Source organism: Schistosoma mansoni (assembly GCF_000237925.1).
Source record: "Schistosoma mansoni, WGS project CABG00000000 data, supercontig 0013, strain Puerto Rico, whole genome shotgun sequence".
Taxonomy (NCBI): domain Eukaryota; kingdom Metazoa; phylum Platyhelminthes; class Trematoda; order Strigeidida; family Schistosomatidae; genus Schistosoma; species Schistosoma mansoni.
Window position 1 is genome coordinate 1,824,996 of NW_017386025.1, and position 17,817 is coordinate 1,842,812.

Below are 17,817 nucleotides of genomic sequence, written 5' to 3' on the forward strand. Positions count from 1 at the left end.
AATTCACAAAAATTATTTTCATGATGGATAGTAAATATTTATGACCATCATTTAGTACACTTTCTAATTTGTGTAATTTCATCAGCGTGGTTTGTTAAATAATGCTCCAGTAATCATTTCGTACATTTTTATACGTCCGTTGTTTGGTTGAGAACATATTCATTGTTATCTTATCAACTAAACATATTGAATTTTTCAAAAATTCCTTTTTTTTACCGAATACTGTGAATCAGGCGGTGGTTCAGCGGTTAGAGCACCCGACTTCTAGTCAATAGGTTACGCGTTCGAACCTCATTCTATTAATTTTGTTTGCTGTGTCTGTCTATTACAAACCCTCAAGCAGAATATGGTTAGAAGCCATGTAGAAAAATCAGTACCTGGCAAATGGTTATTAGTTTAAAAAAAAGTGAAAATTACCTTAAACTCTTCTATCACTGCAGTAACATTTTATAGAAATTATGTACATATTCTTTTAGCGGACAGCAGCAATTAATTACATCGAAGAAAATGAATTTTCTAGATTACAAAAGAAAATTTCTGCAACTAAGGCAGTGGGTTTATTTTGAACTACGGAGAGAATTCATCTATATCTAGTAAATTATTATGTAGTTAATATTAATTTATCTAATATACCGATATTTCGGATCAAGTGTAATGATCATTGTGACTTAAACGTAATTTCACTGAAAATAAATTCACAGAATAAATTAGCTAAATATACACCGGTACACCACTACTTTACTTAGTGCACAATGTCTTTGAATTGTCATTTACTGTGTGATCACGATTATTGTCGTCTTTTATTATAGGTCTTAGTTATGCTGTCTGGTGAATGAATAGCCATAGCCACAGAAGTGTCACGTGACTCCTGATTAGAATTTACTACCCTGGATACATCCAGTCTACTACAATTTCATTGGTGGAATAAGATAAGATGCCATTGAAAAAGGCTATTCTGTCTAGCTGTCAATTGGCCAATCGTATTACTAAAAATATATTTAAGTTTGATTGGTCGATTCAAAGTAGTCTAATCAAACCCTGATTTTTGATTCGCTAACTAAAGTTGACATGCCATTCGAAGAAGCAAATCGTCACTACACGTGTTTTCGATTTGGCTGTTTCGCGTATATTGCTATAAGACACTCCTACCCTAATGGGTGATAATAAATTGGATCCACCTAAAGATTGTAATATTTCACAAGATTGCACTGGACAGCTGGGACCATTTTGCAGTAGTTTTGAAGATAATACTACCGAATCGGATTTATTACATACATTCGAATTACCGATATCACCCAGTCAAGATTTATTTGGTGAAACTACAACATCAAGTTCCAATAGATATTCTCCTCCTATTGGTCGGACAACGGTAACTACTCCATCTTGCTTTTGGAAAAACTGCGAATCTTCTGTTCATCAAGTTTGCGTTAATACAGATAGTGGATTTTCTAGTTGGACTGGAGGTGGTGATTCTAAAACCAGATCCCCATCAAATTTGATTTCATCTTACTGTGCCTTACCTCACTCAATTTTTTCACCACTGATATCATCCGATCGTGAAAGTGTTTTTATGCAGAATCAATCTGATCAAGCTAATTCGCCTTGGAGGCTGACACATTTAAACGAATCAGACATAAGCTCTAGAAACTCTGTTACCAGCTCAGGTTCATGTCTAAATAATTTACCTTGTGCTAGTGAACTTAATGAAGAACTTTCAGATAGAATGTTCGTTACAAGTATAAGTGATATGATAAGAAATTCTCCAACTTGGTCTACTCCATGGACTTGTTCAAATAAGTATCCTCATACATACGAACCATGTAAACCAGTATCACAAAATGCTGTAGATATGATAGATTCATATCCAGAAACTATTCCTCTCTCTGATTTATCGTTTTTCTCTCTTGGATGAATTCAGAAGTTAAAAATGAATGCAATGATTCAAACAGTTTACAGTCTCCCGATGACATTAATGACAAAATTTATAAGACAGAAAATTTTGGTAATTTCTACTCAAAGGCATCAAATTCTGTTTGTACACATGAGAGGAATCTTTCTACTCATTTATTTCGCCCAATTCCTACTCACGAAGAAAGCAAACTTCATGGGGATTTGTTTAATTCTTCAACTTCATCTTCTTTGGTAAATACACATCCTAATCGACGTATTGCTGTGCATCCCATTAGAAGCACTGATATAAATTCCAATGCTTCTATTTCACGGCAATCACAACATACAAACTGTCGTCCTAGAACTATATCTTATACTGCTTACTTAGACTCATCAATTAGGAAACCACAAATTAACAGGCCAGGTTCTGCACCATTACAACGTGAGAATTTATTTATTCCAGAAGAAGATTCCGATTCAAGCGAAAATAATGAGCGTTCAGAAGAAATGAAGGACTGTCACTTTGTGCCTAAACGCCGTAATAAGAAATCAACATCCAAAATGTCTACACGTAGATTTTCACAAAACTACCAGTCTAACTCGTGTGGTCATTACGGTACGGACATAAACAAGAATAATTTTGAGGATGCAAGCATCCTTGAGAGTGCCGATTCTACGAAAGTGGGACATCATAGTCAACATACGAATTGTATTTATAACAGGGCAACAAACGTAGCTGACCAACAACTATATCCAAGAATGAATTTAAATAGTAACATTTCGCATATATCTGCTGAGCGTTGCCTTACAAATTTACCATTATGTCCAGATTATCGATCAGTTCAATATGATGTAAGCCGTTCGAACACACATGCAATAAGTTATTCACCGAATTATACTGGTAAGTTATATTCCTTTTAACTGTTATGCCCTTTAAACAAGTTTTTATCCATTTTCATCATTCAACGCATCAGTCCTAATTAAAGCTGATGTTTATGATGCACGCTTTATCTACAAAGTGTTTTTATGCCCCACTGATAAGTATCCCCACATGAATATAATATTTGTATTCATTACTTCAGTTTATGACTTTATATCCACAGAAAAATATATTGTGACAGAATTCAGTTTCCATCGAGTCAATTCTAACATTTCTTACGATTTTACAGTTGAAAACACTGTCTGCAAAACAGGACGAGTTTGCTAAACATCGGTTCATTCCTTTCTACTTTATAGGTGTAAAATATGACCGTTAAGAGGAGGATATTCGTAGGTTATTAGCATTCGATTAGGGTGCCTTCGAACCATTACCCTTGCATACTGGGACCACTAAGGAGCAATGCATAGGTCACGGGCACATTACTAGGTAGAGATGGTAAATCGATTGATAAGGTATTAAATTTATCAACTGAGGTACTCAGGACGTGCAATACGTATTCCCAACCACCACATACTTTAATGGACAATGGTGTTTGATACAAGATTACATTGGAAGAAAGCTAGGGGAGGCCAAATTAAATCGTGGCATTAATTCATGAATTTCTTGACAGTTGGGCTAAGGCATGTAGTTAGATGCAGATTATCTGTTTTGAGTCTGCACGACTACCGTAACCAATGGTTTAAGTCTAGGTAACGTAGCTCAGAATCATTTGCAACGACACGGGTGCGTTCACTTTTTGTCTTTCCTCAGTCCATGAATCCCGAAATCTTACACCTTTTCTGCACCTACTCTTTTCTACTGTTGCTACTTCCACCTGTCTGGGATTTGTTTATATAATTTTATCTCTCCGCTAATATGGTGTGGCAACTTAGCCGATTCACGTGTCAGGTTCTCCGTTGCATATGATTGACTGACTGACAGACATTTTGTCACTATTTCGAACATAGCCGTTTAATTATATTGTTATACAGAGGTTCAGTTTAAAGACCAAGGGGAAAGCTGATTGATACACGAATTTCTTCTTAATTCTACTTTGTTTTATCGACAAACATTTTGTCCGTTTAAAACAATAGACAATATATTACTGTGATTAGTCCCTATGATTATTATCAATAACATTCCTCCTTGTATGAATCGTCTTCATCAATTGTCTACTACTAATACTACTGGTACTTTTAAAGATTGTGAATATTTGTTCTGATTCTTAAAAACGACTAAATGAGACCCTCGTTTCGCGTAACATAACATTCCCATAATTGCAATCTTTATTTTTGTAGTATAGTTTAAGTTTCATTTAACTGTGTTTAGGGGAAAAATTGTCGACAAAACTGTTTTGTGAATTCCTCATTCCTAAATATTCATAGTATGATAATATGATTTGATTTTATGGAAACCAATCATCTGCATTATTCATATAAAAGGTTAAAATCTAAGAATTTCATCCCTTATTAGTGGTGTACACAACTGTCGTAACATAAAATTCACGACTAGTAAAAAATTTCGTGTGAAACTGAAACAATAATCTAATTATATAAGAAGCTTCGTAATTATCGGCAAATATCTATGAAGTTATACTATCCGAAAGAGGAATGATGTTGAAAGACATGTTTATCTATCTATTTTTCCTAAATAAATTTGTATCATTGAATAATTGTGCAGTTAAGTAGTATCGGTAGTAGTGTGGAAAACTACCAAAACGTTTTCTATAACACTATTTCAAATTGTCGTTCCTTATTTCCGTAAGAAACTTATGTGAGAACAAACAGTTGTTTGTTATATTGTAAATGGATTTGTAAAGTACTAGCCTGATTCTGGTCTGGTTTACGTGTGTAAAAAAATCGAATTAATTAGTTGATTGAAGTAAACACTTTTATTTTCGGGTATGAGGTTGTTAATTTCTCCCTTTTTATATAACCATAAGTTTAATATGGCGGAGATTGTAAAAATAACAGCGAAGATAATAAATTATCTTATTACTTTTGTATATCAAGACTGAAAATACATAAAATATCAGACCAGCAACGCAATTGTTTATGTATTTATCAGACCAAAAAGTATGCAAATAGTTTTCGTCGCAAGTTGACCTCAGGTAAATATCCATTGAACAACCGTCTCTTCTTAGTTTGAGGTTTCTCAGGACCTGAAGGTCCTAGGTTCGACCCTCGACAGGATCGTTCAGTAATCACCATATATCCCCCATAGTTGAGTCCTGAGGGTCATCAAGTTTTCTGACAACCACAATGCATCTGCTTATTTAGTTGGATTTCAATGTTGAAAATCCCCTAGCTTCAATCTGTTCGCTATCATTCAGTGTCATTTATAAATTACCATATCACTTTCAACTAGGTTTGCTCAAAATATTTACAAATGGTTGTTCGTTTTTACAAAAAAACGATCTGAGGCGTAGAAATAAATATAAAATAATAAATGCTGAGAATGTTTGATTATCACTGCATTTTTTATTTTATTCATGAAACTGATTTGTCAGGATACTATTGTGTTTCACATCTTTCAAAACCTAATCAGTTCCATTCATACTTAATATTTAAGTCCTATATAAATTTTTGAATCAAATAATTTAAACAAACCCTAACTCAATAAAGGTACTGGGTTCGAGTCTCAGAGTGAACATGAACTCTGAGATGCAGGTACATCCAGCTGACAAGTCCCAAATAAGAAGAAATGCACGTCCTGGATTCCACTGCTAGCCACTATCTATCTTTGCTTACAACGCTTGTGAATTTAGGCTATATCGAGGCAATACGCACAGTATGCACATATGCCAATTAGAGACTGACCAGTTGCAGTCCTCAATATCAATGCGAAGATTAGAACAAACAATGCTATGTGAATTCAATAATTTTCTGTTTACTTTTATTCACTAATTATTTACGCACTCATACAGTAGACGACAAAAAATATCTATGGTATGTCAATAAATACCATTTTATTCATGTTAAATTTCGTGATGCATTGAAATTGTAATCAATTCATATATAGATGAAGGTTAGAAATACTACTTTGTTGGGAAAATCGAGGTAATTTCGATAGGATAAGGTTTGTGAAAATTGACCACTCATTATCCTTGGATCTTAACATCGGTGTAAGAGTTAGCATGATACTCGGGTGTTGGTGACAAATAAATGAGGTTCTGGTTGTTGTTTTTTTATGGCCGATCAACAATGAATTCTGTGAATTATGGTTATTTCTTGTTGCCCATCGTGTTTGACTTCATCTTCTTTTTTTTGTGAACTGAAGGGTAAAACAATATTTGTCATAAATGTGAGTATGACACATTATGTAATCAAAGTTACATGGTGTATTGTGTGTGTTATGTTTGGTATACATACCTAATGTTACTCGGCTAACTCATTGATTTAATTCTTACGGTGAATTGTCATATTTTCAAAAGATAGCTGATGCTAGCGTGGTCGAAACTCTGGGGGGGGGAGAGACGCCTATTGGAAATACTGCAATAAAGTTTCTTATTTTCGATTTGTTTTAACTGATTAATTACATGAGTGAATCGTGTAGTGAACTCATGGGCTTTTTCTGAAAAGCTGATAATCTTTCGCAATGCTCAAAAATTCAAGCAGAAAATTCACGATGGTTTGATATATTTTCTTTGTTGTCTCTATTGTAAGGAGAAGCGGTAGGTGTTCGCTCTAGAATTCGCACATCGAATCTGTCTTTTACACTAGAAAAAATATTATTGTGGCAGAGCCGGCTGAATGAAAATATACTACCGCTAAACACTATTAAAAAGCGTGTTTATACTTATTTTATTAAATATTCACAGTTTAGATGTATATGAGATTGATGTTTATTGCCTTATTTGAATATTTTGTGCCTTAAATTACTAAAAAGCTAAAAGTCAAACACATTCACTAGGTACATGGGTATGAGACACAATCTAAGTATGGAGGATAATCATGTTACCCAGTTTCTCGGACCAAATCAGGTGGAATGGGGTTCAAATCTGTGATTTGGTGGCGGAAAGTAGAACGCCATAACCATTGAACCACCATGAGTCATTAACTGTATATGGTATAGTGAATGTTATTGTCATCAAAGTTCTTTATTTTCTCAGAATTGATCTTACCCATAATCTTATTTGTTTCAATATATTAAGTGAAATTAATCTAGTCTTTAGATTAATTAGTGTGTTCAGATTTTTGTTATTGTACCATTATTAATAAATGTGTATTACCAATGAGTTATATTTACCAACTGAGGATTGGTGATACTTTTTTCATCTCCCATACTTCAGTAGGTAGAGAAAAAGTAGAGTTTTAATGCATGAATTATTTGACATTAGATTGTTCAAGTCAGTTGTGTTCATGGTTTCCGCCGTTCTTAGATTTGTAACAGTAGCTAACCTAACTTATAAACTATTGAGTCACAGTTTAACTACTGACCCCCAGATCTTATCCTAAATATTGAGTGAGTAATCTTTTTATTTTTATTTAATGATTTGGTCTAAACATATGTATTTTTGCATTTAACACAAGTGGGAAGTAAAACAGTTCCGATAAGATTATTCAAAAGTGTGAAAAAGTTGTGAGATATTATTATTATTATTGTTAGTAGTAGTAGTAGTAGTATTTTTATTATTTTCAAGTTTCTCGCGATATATTAATAAAAAAAGTAAGGAGTTTGTGAAACATACTTAAATTCCTTCATTTGAAGAATCGTTAGAGTGTATTGAAGGCCGAAAATTAGTATCATTCAAGGTTGTTTTGTCAATCACAATTTGTACCGAGCCTGTCGGATACTTTAATGGTATTATTGTAAGTGTCAGGTTGTAGGATATGTCAAGAGTAATAGATGCAGTGTATGAAGCTATTGTTGTGTATTAAGTTTAAAGTGAATGTTATGCCAGATATATCCACTTTTCCTTGTTATTTTTTCTATTAACGGTGCGGTGACTCAATAGTGGTTAATGTATTCGACTTCCAGTCACTGAATTGCAAGGTTAATCGCTGTCTTACGTAGTCTGACTTGAAAAAACTGAGTAGTATCACTGGTCTTTACAATGGTGTTGTTTGACACTATGTATACGAATCCTGATGAGTTCACAAAAAACTCTTTATATCATAATTTGTTAGTCTATATCTATATGTGACTTATTAAATTACAAGTAGACTAATTGTATTTCAACATTTTTGTCCTGTTCACTTACAACATCTGAATTTTCTGCTTCATACTTCAATATTCATATTGCTACACGCAGTCTGAGTAATATTAGATAGTTCACTTTGACTGAGATTACCCGCAGTTTTCATCGTTGAATAAATTTGCTGTGCCTATCGCTTTGAATGATTTTTTTGTTTATTTGGTGGGGGGAATGCTAAATATTAAAATGCTATTTCCACCGAAGATTTCATTACAAGCGTCCAAAGTTATTCTCAACTGTCTGACATGGACATGTTGGTACGGCACAGTTATACTTCTCGGATGAAAAACATAAATATAGGGGATGTAAAGGCTAAAATTAATTCTCTAACGAAAATTACAGTCTAATATACTACACTCATTCACTAAATAGACGGAAAAGTAATTGAAAGTGCTGGATACATAATGGTTATTGAACACTAAAGATGTCGCGGGTAATGTCTACCGTTGTTATCTTTCTTTATTGTGGTTGGTGTAAGTCTTACTTGGTTAAAAAGTATGAATACACATAAAGAACACAAGAGATTACCTTATAAAATCATATATTAACAGTGTAACAATTTTCGAGTTGAAGTATTTGAGGTGTTTGTGTGGAGACTGTGGAGATTGTTGTCACGAAGTCTCATTAGAACTTAGAATTTCATCTCGAAGTGAGCACATGATTGTTATTAGTATAGGTGATTTGTCAAGACTGTAGAATTCTCGCAGATTACTTCACACATTGATCTTAAATGTGTTCTACTTCTGAAGAGTTACATACTAGGACATAATAGTTGTCTAGTACTTCCTGGTTTTCAGTGGATGTCTAACTAAGATCAATGCGTGATGCAACATCATATACAGTTGTTCCCCTTATCCGTTATATTATTTATTTTATCTATTTCTTTCTCTAGTGATGTACTATAATATTTTAACCGAACTGATTTTTGTGTAAGGTTTTATATTCCTTTGTATGTTTGTCCATCTATCCATTAATGTAATTAATTGAACTCAGATATCTATACAAATTGATGTATAACGGTTTTAAGCCCCATGTATTTGATGATATTTAGGTACTTAAACTGAAGTAAATGAAGTGAAGTTTTAATTTCTAATCGATTAGTTGAACCTCTTGGGTGTTAATCATAAAACCATTGCTCTGTGACTTTTCCAGTATTTGTAAACAACGATTAAAGGTATTTTACTTCATGCACTGACATTAACTACGCAAAAATTAAAAACCAGTATGCCATGTAGGGCTGTTGTCCTTGTATGGGATTCCTCACTAGTGCTCATTCATGGTCCTGGAAGATATAGAACCCATTATCGTTATTTAAGCTACAAATTAAATATGGGCACTTTGAGAACTGATTTCTTAAAGCATTCCTGAAATTTTAGTAAGTTTTTACTAGTAGGTGGGATTCAATCATATTAGAGGCATTGTGAATCAGGTGTCATCTCCCACCTTTTCTTGGATGATTTCAGTCATAAATGTAAGCTATGTATCGACTAAGTGGTTTGAAGTTATCATACTCTCCACTAGATCTGAAGGACCTTGGTTTGATTCTTCGTAAAGTTGTGGACACCAACTGTGGATGAGTCTCTAATTGAGACGAAACAACTGTCTAATATTTCTTAGTTATTAGTGATTCTCTAGTTGATATCATCTGTTCATAATGAAATTGTTCATCATTAAAATTGATATTCAATCACCACGATAAGTTATGTAGGCAGTCAGTCAGGTAGAATATCATAAGTCCCTCATATCAAAAATATAATTAAAAGTTGAGTACATGAATTTATATCCGTCTCATGGAAAGAATTGCATTGGATTGATTTCTGTTCTACTTGAATCTAAGTACAATTAATTCAGACCAGTAAATAACACTGGAATAAGAAAATAATTATTTGCAAAAAAAAACCAAAATCATGGTTTCTGTCAGGTTGTGGATGTGCACTGCTGAACAATCCCCTATACTAGTAAGAGACAGACGTAAAGTGATTTCAGATTTTTGATGATTATTTAACTTAGATCGACTCGTGATTTCGATAAAAAACAATCTCATCAGTCTATATTATTCAACACACTCTGTATGTAGTGAAGATATTCAGTTTTCAACTAACAGTATTAGTAGGTCGCATTTTTGAACTCTTTCTGTTTTCGTTCAGGCGGCTGGACAGCTTCAATATACCTTATAATAACTATTAGATAATATTTTACATGTTATACAAGGTTATACTGTATGTTATGTTGGAGATATTTTGTTTTCCTTCACAGAGAGAGAAAGAGATAAGTACAATTATTTTCTTTAAAAATCTGAATATCATGGTTGATGTTTTATAGTTTTGCTTGTTACATTAGAAAGAATATGTATGTGTAACTGAAGAAACTTAAGTTCAATGTAATTGTAATGTAAGATCAATGGTTATCACTGTTGATTATTCGATGATATTTGCCAGTTGCAATTTAGTTAGGCTTTGTTAACTTGTCTACTGGAATGAATGGTAAGAGTTTTTAACATTCGAATTGGACATTATTCACAGTATATATATATAAATCAAATATAAAACTTGACTGATGATTGTAAAACGGTTCGTAATTTTTCGGTTGTTAATTTCAAGACCGAATTCCGTCATTCGCTGATATTATTATGGATTTATTGAATAGATTCATTTACAATTCTATTAGATTTCGGTTAGTGGTTAGCAATGGAATCTAGGATATACGTTACATCTTACTTTGATCTACATGATCAACCAAAACGCCCACCTCAGATCACAATCTTAGCTGGTGTAGGAAAAAGTTAGGCGAAAACTAAAGGCGACCAAGCCAAGACAAGACATCAATTCATACAGCTACTGATTGTTGATCTTCACAATGTTTATAGATACAGAATATCTAGTTGAGATCCACATTATAGCGGAAATTCGTGGTTGGAAACGTTGTATGGTTTTGTCCACAATGAATTACAACTACTCAGCTACATTCACTTGTTATCTTTCACTAAGTCTTGAGCTTCAATATTATTTCGTAAATTTTATTCCTAGACTTCATCCCTTCTTTTCAAACTACATTTTCTGTTGTGTAATCCTTCTCAGTATATCGATATTTGTGTTCATCTTGTTAATTCCATCTTGTCATTTTGATATGGTATGGGAATTTAAACTGGCACAAGCTTTTTGTCAGGTTCTTTGTTTATCATGACTGACTGATTGACTGACTGAATAATTCGGTCTCGTCAGCTAAATATACGTGTATCTCAATGTTGATATTCACATTAAGGTTTTAAACCCAGTACCTATGTCTTGTTTGATCCAAATGATCTTAAACAACTCTTGGTAGATTTTCGTTTCAACAACTGGATAGTCTTTGATAGGAAGTGACTATAAAAACTTGAAAAAAGGTATTATCTTTTGAAATTCCTTATTCTTTTGAGTTCTTTAAATTTTTTTAATACTTATTAAATATGAAGTTGGTTTTTCATAGAAGTTTGAATAATTTGATCAACAGTTTTAACAATAATAAACTCTGACGTCAGCTAGTAAACTAAGGTGAGTGGGGGTGGCGATGAATTCCCTCTATATATTTTAATTATTCGACGACTGTACACACCCTAATTACAGATTTAAATATTCTTTTTACACTTTTTTCTTACTATAATGTCTAATTCTTCCTCGTTGTAATAGAAGGATAGAATGTCTAGTGTGACTTGTGTTATTTGGGGTAAATATTTTCATGAACAACTTAAACAGAAGGTTTAATGGTGCCGAACTAACGTCGACTGGAAATATCATTCATTATAAACTAGTAGGGGTTAGTGATGCGATGAATATCTACTTTATTTTGATTATGGGACCAGTATACACCCTAATTACAGACTTAGATATTATCCATTTTCACACCGTATTTTCTAGTTATAACAGAAGTATATCGATGCCCAGGATAATTTATTGTGTTATTCAGGGTAAGAATTGTTTTGAATAGACAAATAGACAAAATATATTCATTTAATATTGTTTGTTTTAAATTCTAGACTTATTGAGATTTGAACATGGAAAGTGTTGAGTGTCAAATTTAAAAATGTTTACAAATGACTGATTACTTCATCCATGATTTTTTAAAAGCAAAGTTCATCTATTTGTTAATATTCTTATGAACTTTCGCGGGTATTATCATTTCTATTAAACTGAATAACTTAACATCGTCTTGTAGGATGGAGTAGCGATTGGCTTACAAATTTACAAATAGATTTAATTGTTTGTTAAAAAGCTCTATTTCAACTATGTCTGGTAGGAAGAAGGTATTCACCGAAGACAATGAAAGATAGTCGCGCAATAACGTGGGTTACTTGAATTTCGACTTGGACACCACTAGGTTACAGGTCAGTGATCTAAAGGTTAAACGTTTGTACACGAAACTGTAGGCCCTGGATCTGATTCCTGGTTGCGGGTCGTGGTTCGGCATTACTTAAGAGTTCTATACTAGAAAGAATCTGCCGTCCACTGCTTTCAGGTTTTCACTGGTTGTCTAAATTAGATCGGTATGTGATCCCAAATCTTCATTTACTGTGCCCAATTTTCAATAACACATTGTATAATTAGGGAAGTAGAGTCTTTAGTAACCAAGATACTTCAAAAGGCACTTTAAATACCTATTTAAAATAACGAATCCCTCACATTTTTTAGAAACGAAGGGACAATAATCTATATGATGTCCGAACCACACTTCGATGCCAGTTCAGAAAGTCGAGTGGTACCGTCAATCTTCATGTACACAAACATGATACTAGTCACTATTCAGTGATTAACCAGTTGCAAACATCTCAGTGCTGGAGGAGTTCACTTTGGTCCCAAATACTTCTGTGGTAACGTCTTAGATTGAGAAGTTGGGTAATGAGGGCTGAAATTCAACGATGGTAATTAATCCCTTTGGTGACGTGATTTAACTAGCATCAAACTTAGGTCAGTCAGGGTTTCCTGACAAGTACTTTCAATCACTCGACACTAAACGCGTATCTGAAAGCTGATTTCGATAATCTGGACATAGTTGCTTGGTTATATTTTTCTGGTTAATAATAATAAATAATAATGGGGAGAATCCGAATAATTGACATTCAAGCATATTTATTTCACACGTAGTAGATAGGTTGTAGCTATCACTGGAATAATTCAGAAAGCTAGTTTGTGACTCATCATCTGGGTGTACTCGCGTTCCGGTGTTGATGTACACAGTGATATTCTAACGCACCCCCATTCCTATCGTCTTTTGCTTTAAACGGAAATGGGTTATCCTCTGAGCCACTGAATCCAGATAGCAATTGATTTATTCAAAAAATGTGATTGTTGTATCATTTGTTAGTAAGAATTTGAATTATCCTGTTGTTGATATTCAGGATTACATTTTTGATCAGTCTCTGTTAGTATAGATTCATTCTGTGTGGAACACCTTCATATAGTTTTTTTTATACATCTATTCTATGAAACTTCCATCAAAAATGTATTTTTCGAGATACTCCGCGCAAGATTTAAATATGTCGACAAACTCCAATCAAATTTCGCTTGTTCTATGTATTTTAGATACATTGAATTTGATTTGAATATTGTTTATTGAATTATATCCTAATAACTAAATATTTGTTTAACATAATTCAATACAGTATTCAAACATTCTGGGTTATTTTTATTGAGGTTTCGAGAAACCATTACAGCTGATTACTTTTAAATCGATTCTAATCTCTATGTAATCATTAGATATGTATGTCAAGTACTGTTGTCCGCTTCATGAAAATCTCCCTGACTAAAATCTATTTTCATGCCAATCCACTTGTCTTTGAGTAAGCTATTAGTTTAGCTATATTAGTAACAGAAGTATTAGCTTAGTGAGTATGACCAAAGCACTCGAGAAGTTATCTAGTGTTCAGTACTGGTTACATTCAATTGATCGCGGTGGAATGTCCCCCTCACTACACGTGTGCACACTATTCTAAACGAGTTGACATCGTGTACTTTTTGTTTGTCACTGGAGTGGTTAAAAGCAATTGAATAGATGATATGAACATAGATTACCTACTAGTTGTCACTAATTACCAGGGCACATCTTCAATTTTAAGAGAACTGATTTTCCTTGTAGGATTCGAACTTGTGTTATCTAGGGGGTTTTGAAGGTTGTTAAATTTCGTAGTTCACGTCACGGACTCGAATTAGAAAGCTGTTTAAAATGAGGAAGTATTGGATATCCGTTCATCAATCTCGATAATTCTTTTTCCCCTACACTTAACACTTAATGATATCAAGTTCAGAAAAAAACTTGATGCCTGAATTCACACATATTTTTTCTTAGATATTAAAGCATACATTTTAAATGTTTAGTGAGTACAGTAACAGTTTAGAAATATTCTATTTACATTCATGTAAATAAAGGGTGTATTTATTAATTACTTTGATGAATAGGTATAGTGTGCATATTTACATGACTGACCTTGAGATAGTACTCGGTTGATTATTGTTCATTTATTTGCATTTGTAAATGTACTTAACAGAAGAAATAAGAAATATTTATATAAAATGATAAATATGAATGTCATTTTGTTTACTTTACCCATATACTATGTATTAGAGCCTCTCTCTCACACACACACTCTCTCATACATACACCGGCATACGTACTTATTCACTCGCTCACTAATTGAATCCCTCACTTACTTACATTACATACTCATGCACTTTACAGTGTGTTGATCACGTGAACATGTACATTTTCGAATTGTTATTTGATTTACTGCATTATGATATTTTAAAAAGCAATAACTATCTGTTAAAGTTCATCCATATGAAAATCACTACTACCATTACTACTATTACTACTACTACTACCACTAACAATAATAATAGCAATAATAATAATAATTTGGAACAGTCAAAATAACAGTTTTTCTGTTCATGCATATTCAACTTATAAATTCCTCAAGGTCATATCAAACAAGAGTGTATTATATCCGTTATAGTTTAACTGAAACAATAAGTTTATTCATCACATAAATAAAAAGATTTGAAATGAATACTTTTCATTTCTGGTGTTTAGAAACTATAAGAAAACGAAGCAGTAATTTCTAGATTATGAAGAGTATTTTTAGCTCAGGATGGAGATCTCAGAGATGTTGTTTTTCTCCGAGTTAGATGGTTTGAACTAGAGGAACTGACAAAAAACGACATTCTCGGGCAGCCCATCCTATTACGATTCGTCACGAGTGTCAACTTACCAATAAGTAGTGATGTATCCCTACCAGGGATTAATAGATTCTTAATTAAGCTGAACTCTGTATCACACGACTAAACTGTCTACTCCAAACAACATAACACCTAGAAAAACTTATTTGAATGTGAATGTAATTTTCATAATGAAAACTGAGGGATCTAATAGAAAGTTTTATTTCATTCTAATATGAGACTAACTTAGTACAGTGAACAATCCATTATGTCTCTGAACCTTAGATCAAACCTAGAACTTCCGAGTTTCCTGACAAGTAACAGTAACACATATAAACTATTAAATTGAAATCGAACGATTTACACATGTTCGATTTCGACCAATAGTTCTTTGGATCCTTGTCAACGCGAAGTGAAGACCGCTTCTACTAAATTTTAAGAAATATCTACGAAACCATTTTTTTGAAACCATTTTTGTCGATGAGTTATTTTAATCAAGAAATGACCTAGCGATCAGTGTTAACGTTAGCGATAGGAGCACTAAGCAAAGATGATAAGCCCGTTGATAAAGTTATGAATCGTCATTGAAAAAGATGGTGTTTGGAATACGTGTTATTACATATGCCCAACCACTGTTTCTTGGTGTAGCAATAACTTGGAGGAAATATATAAACAGCGAAACTAAGATGCGGTGTCGATTCATAAAATTATTGACCGTTGGTCTGATCAATGTTGGTAGATATCGATTATCTGGTTGAGGTGCTCGTTACAACCGCGATCAGTGATTGGGAGACATTGAGTGAAGTGACATGTAATCGGTTACAATAGAGCAGATTCATTTACACTCTATCATGCTCTAGATGCTAAGTCCTAGTTTTCCTTCTAACAAACCTTTCTGTTCTATATTCCCGTACCATACTCTCAATCTTTAGTCTTTCTCATTAGCATTGCTACTACATTATTTTGATTTCTTTGCTATTCATCTTGTTGGTTTTATCTCATCATGTTAATGTGATCTAATGGACTTGGGCTATTGTACATTTATCCCATGTTCTATGTTGATTATGACCAGGTGAGTGATTGACTGACTGACTGGATTCTCAAATACAATCAATGTCACATATAGAAGATCAAGTCTGAAAAGTTTGGTGTAGTCGTGAAAATTTCGCTTACATTCAGTCATTGTAGTATGAATTTATTAGTTTTCATTTTTCAAACTCAGTCAGTTAATAAAATAGATGACCATGTTGCTTAGTGAATAAAGTAGGTGAGCAGATGTCAAGGGTGAAACTTCTAACTAGGATGAATTAATTGCTCAATTTTGTCACCGATTTTTCATAATTTTTTAATCGATTTAAGTGTGGGTAACATGTAAGATTCATTACACCATACCATAAGTATTTAAAGTACTGAGAAACTCATTAAATAAACTGATTACCATCATGGTAATGTGTTGTGTGGATGCAAATCTCAATCCATAGCATTCTAATGTACAATAAAAATTTGTTTTGTAGATGTGCTTAAAAAAATTAAGCGGGACACTAAGTTGTAATTTCAAGCTAGTTATCATCAAATTAGTATTGTATTAAATGCTAAGACAAAATTTAGTAGTCATAGGCATAGTGAAAGAAAATATCAGCACAGCAACGCATTGGCCGTCCTCTTGTGTATGTAGAGTCCTAAATAAGAAGGAACGCGCATTTTGAATTCCATTGCTAACTACCATTCTTAAAAAGGTTTAATTTCTACTTAGTTATCTCATCATATAACTTTCAATCATCAGATTATATGGGTCTGTGTACTGTCTTCCACCGTTTGTTGCCCTTCATGTACATGTTGTATCATACTGGAAGTGCTCATTAAATCTCAACTTAATATTAGTTTTATTATTTAAACCACGGGCTAATCTTAGTTAGTCAACCATTGAAAACCACGAAACACTAGCGAAGTGTTTCGTCCTAGTATAGGAACCCTCGTTAGTGTGTGCCCGTGACCGCACGAGAGATCAAACCCTGGACCTTTAGGTCTAACAACGAGCGCTTAACCAATATTTTGCATATATGACTGTAGTTGATCTCTGATATTACTCAACCATCTCCCAACGTCATTGATGTGGGGAGGTAGCTAGCTGCCTCACACTCTACTAGTTACAGTTTCTCTCTAGAACTGCGGTAGTGACTTTTCAAAATCGATCGCTAACTAACACATGATTATTATTGCTGTTTTTTTTAGTGAAATTCATAGAGTAGTAGTTACTGGTTTGTGTTACCGATTTTCCTCTTCCAAAAAGTGTCTACTTTTATCCCCTTTATAATAAAATGACACGTTTCCTTTTTATCATTCAATATCATCCCAGGTCAAAACCCTTTTCGAAAACAAAAATCTTTCATTATTATGACCCTAACTAATAATAAATTTAACATTCATTAACCACTTTCTTTTAAAGAAAACAAGACGATCAGTAAATGAGTAGTATAATAATAATGTCTTTATACATTTTAGAGTATGATGTTGGTGATGATGGCGACGATATTTATTGGAGGGTTTATTTTTCTTAAAGGAATTTACATTGATTACTCATCACTAATTTTTGTTTATTTGTAACAATCTGTTTATCACCTTCCCTC

At 33.3% G+C, this 17,817-nt stretch overlaps 1 protein-coding gene and 1 non-coding gene across 2 annotated transcripts in view; both read left to right on the forward strand.

Moving 5' to 3' along the window:
* Window positions 1-233: 233 nt before the first annotated feature.
* Window positions 234-302, forward strand: Smp_tRNA_01454_Pseudo_TCT.1.1. Its single transcript has one exon. It is a non-coding gene (tRNA).
* An 851-nt stretch (window positions 303-1,153) lies between these two features.
* Window positions 1,154-17,817, forward strand: part of Smp_167320 (serine-threonine rich antigen, putative) — a gene marked incomplete at both ends in the record, with an annotated part of 29,632 nt that continues 12,968 nt past the window's right edge. The window contains 2 exons of the mRNA XM_018790871.1: window positions 1,154-1,736; window positions 1,919-2,791. Of these exons, the coding sequence (XP_018645887.1) occupies window positions 1,154-1,736; window positions 1,919-2,791 (1,456 nt within the window). The remainder of the gene's footprint in view (window positions 1,737-1,918; window positions 2,792-17,817) is intronic.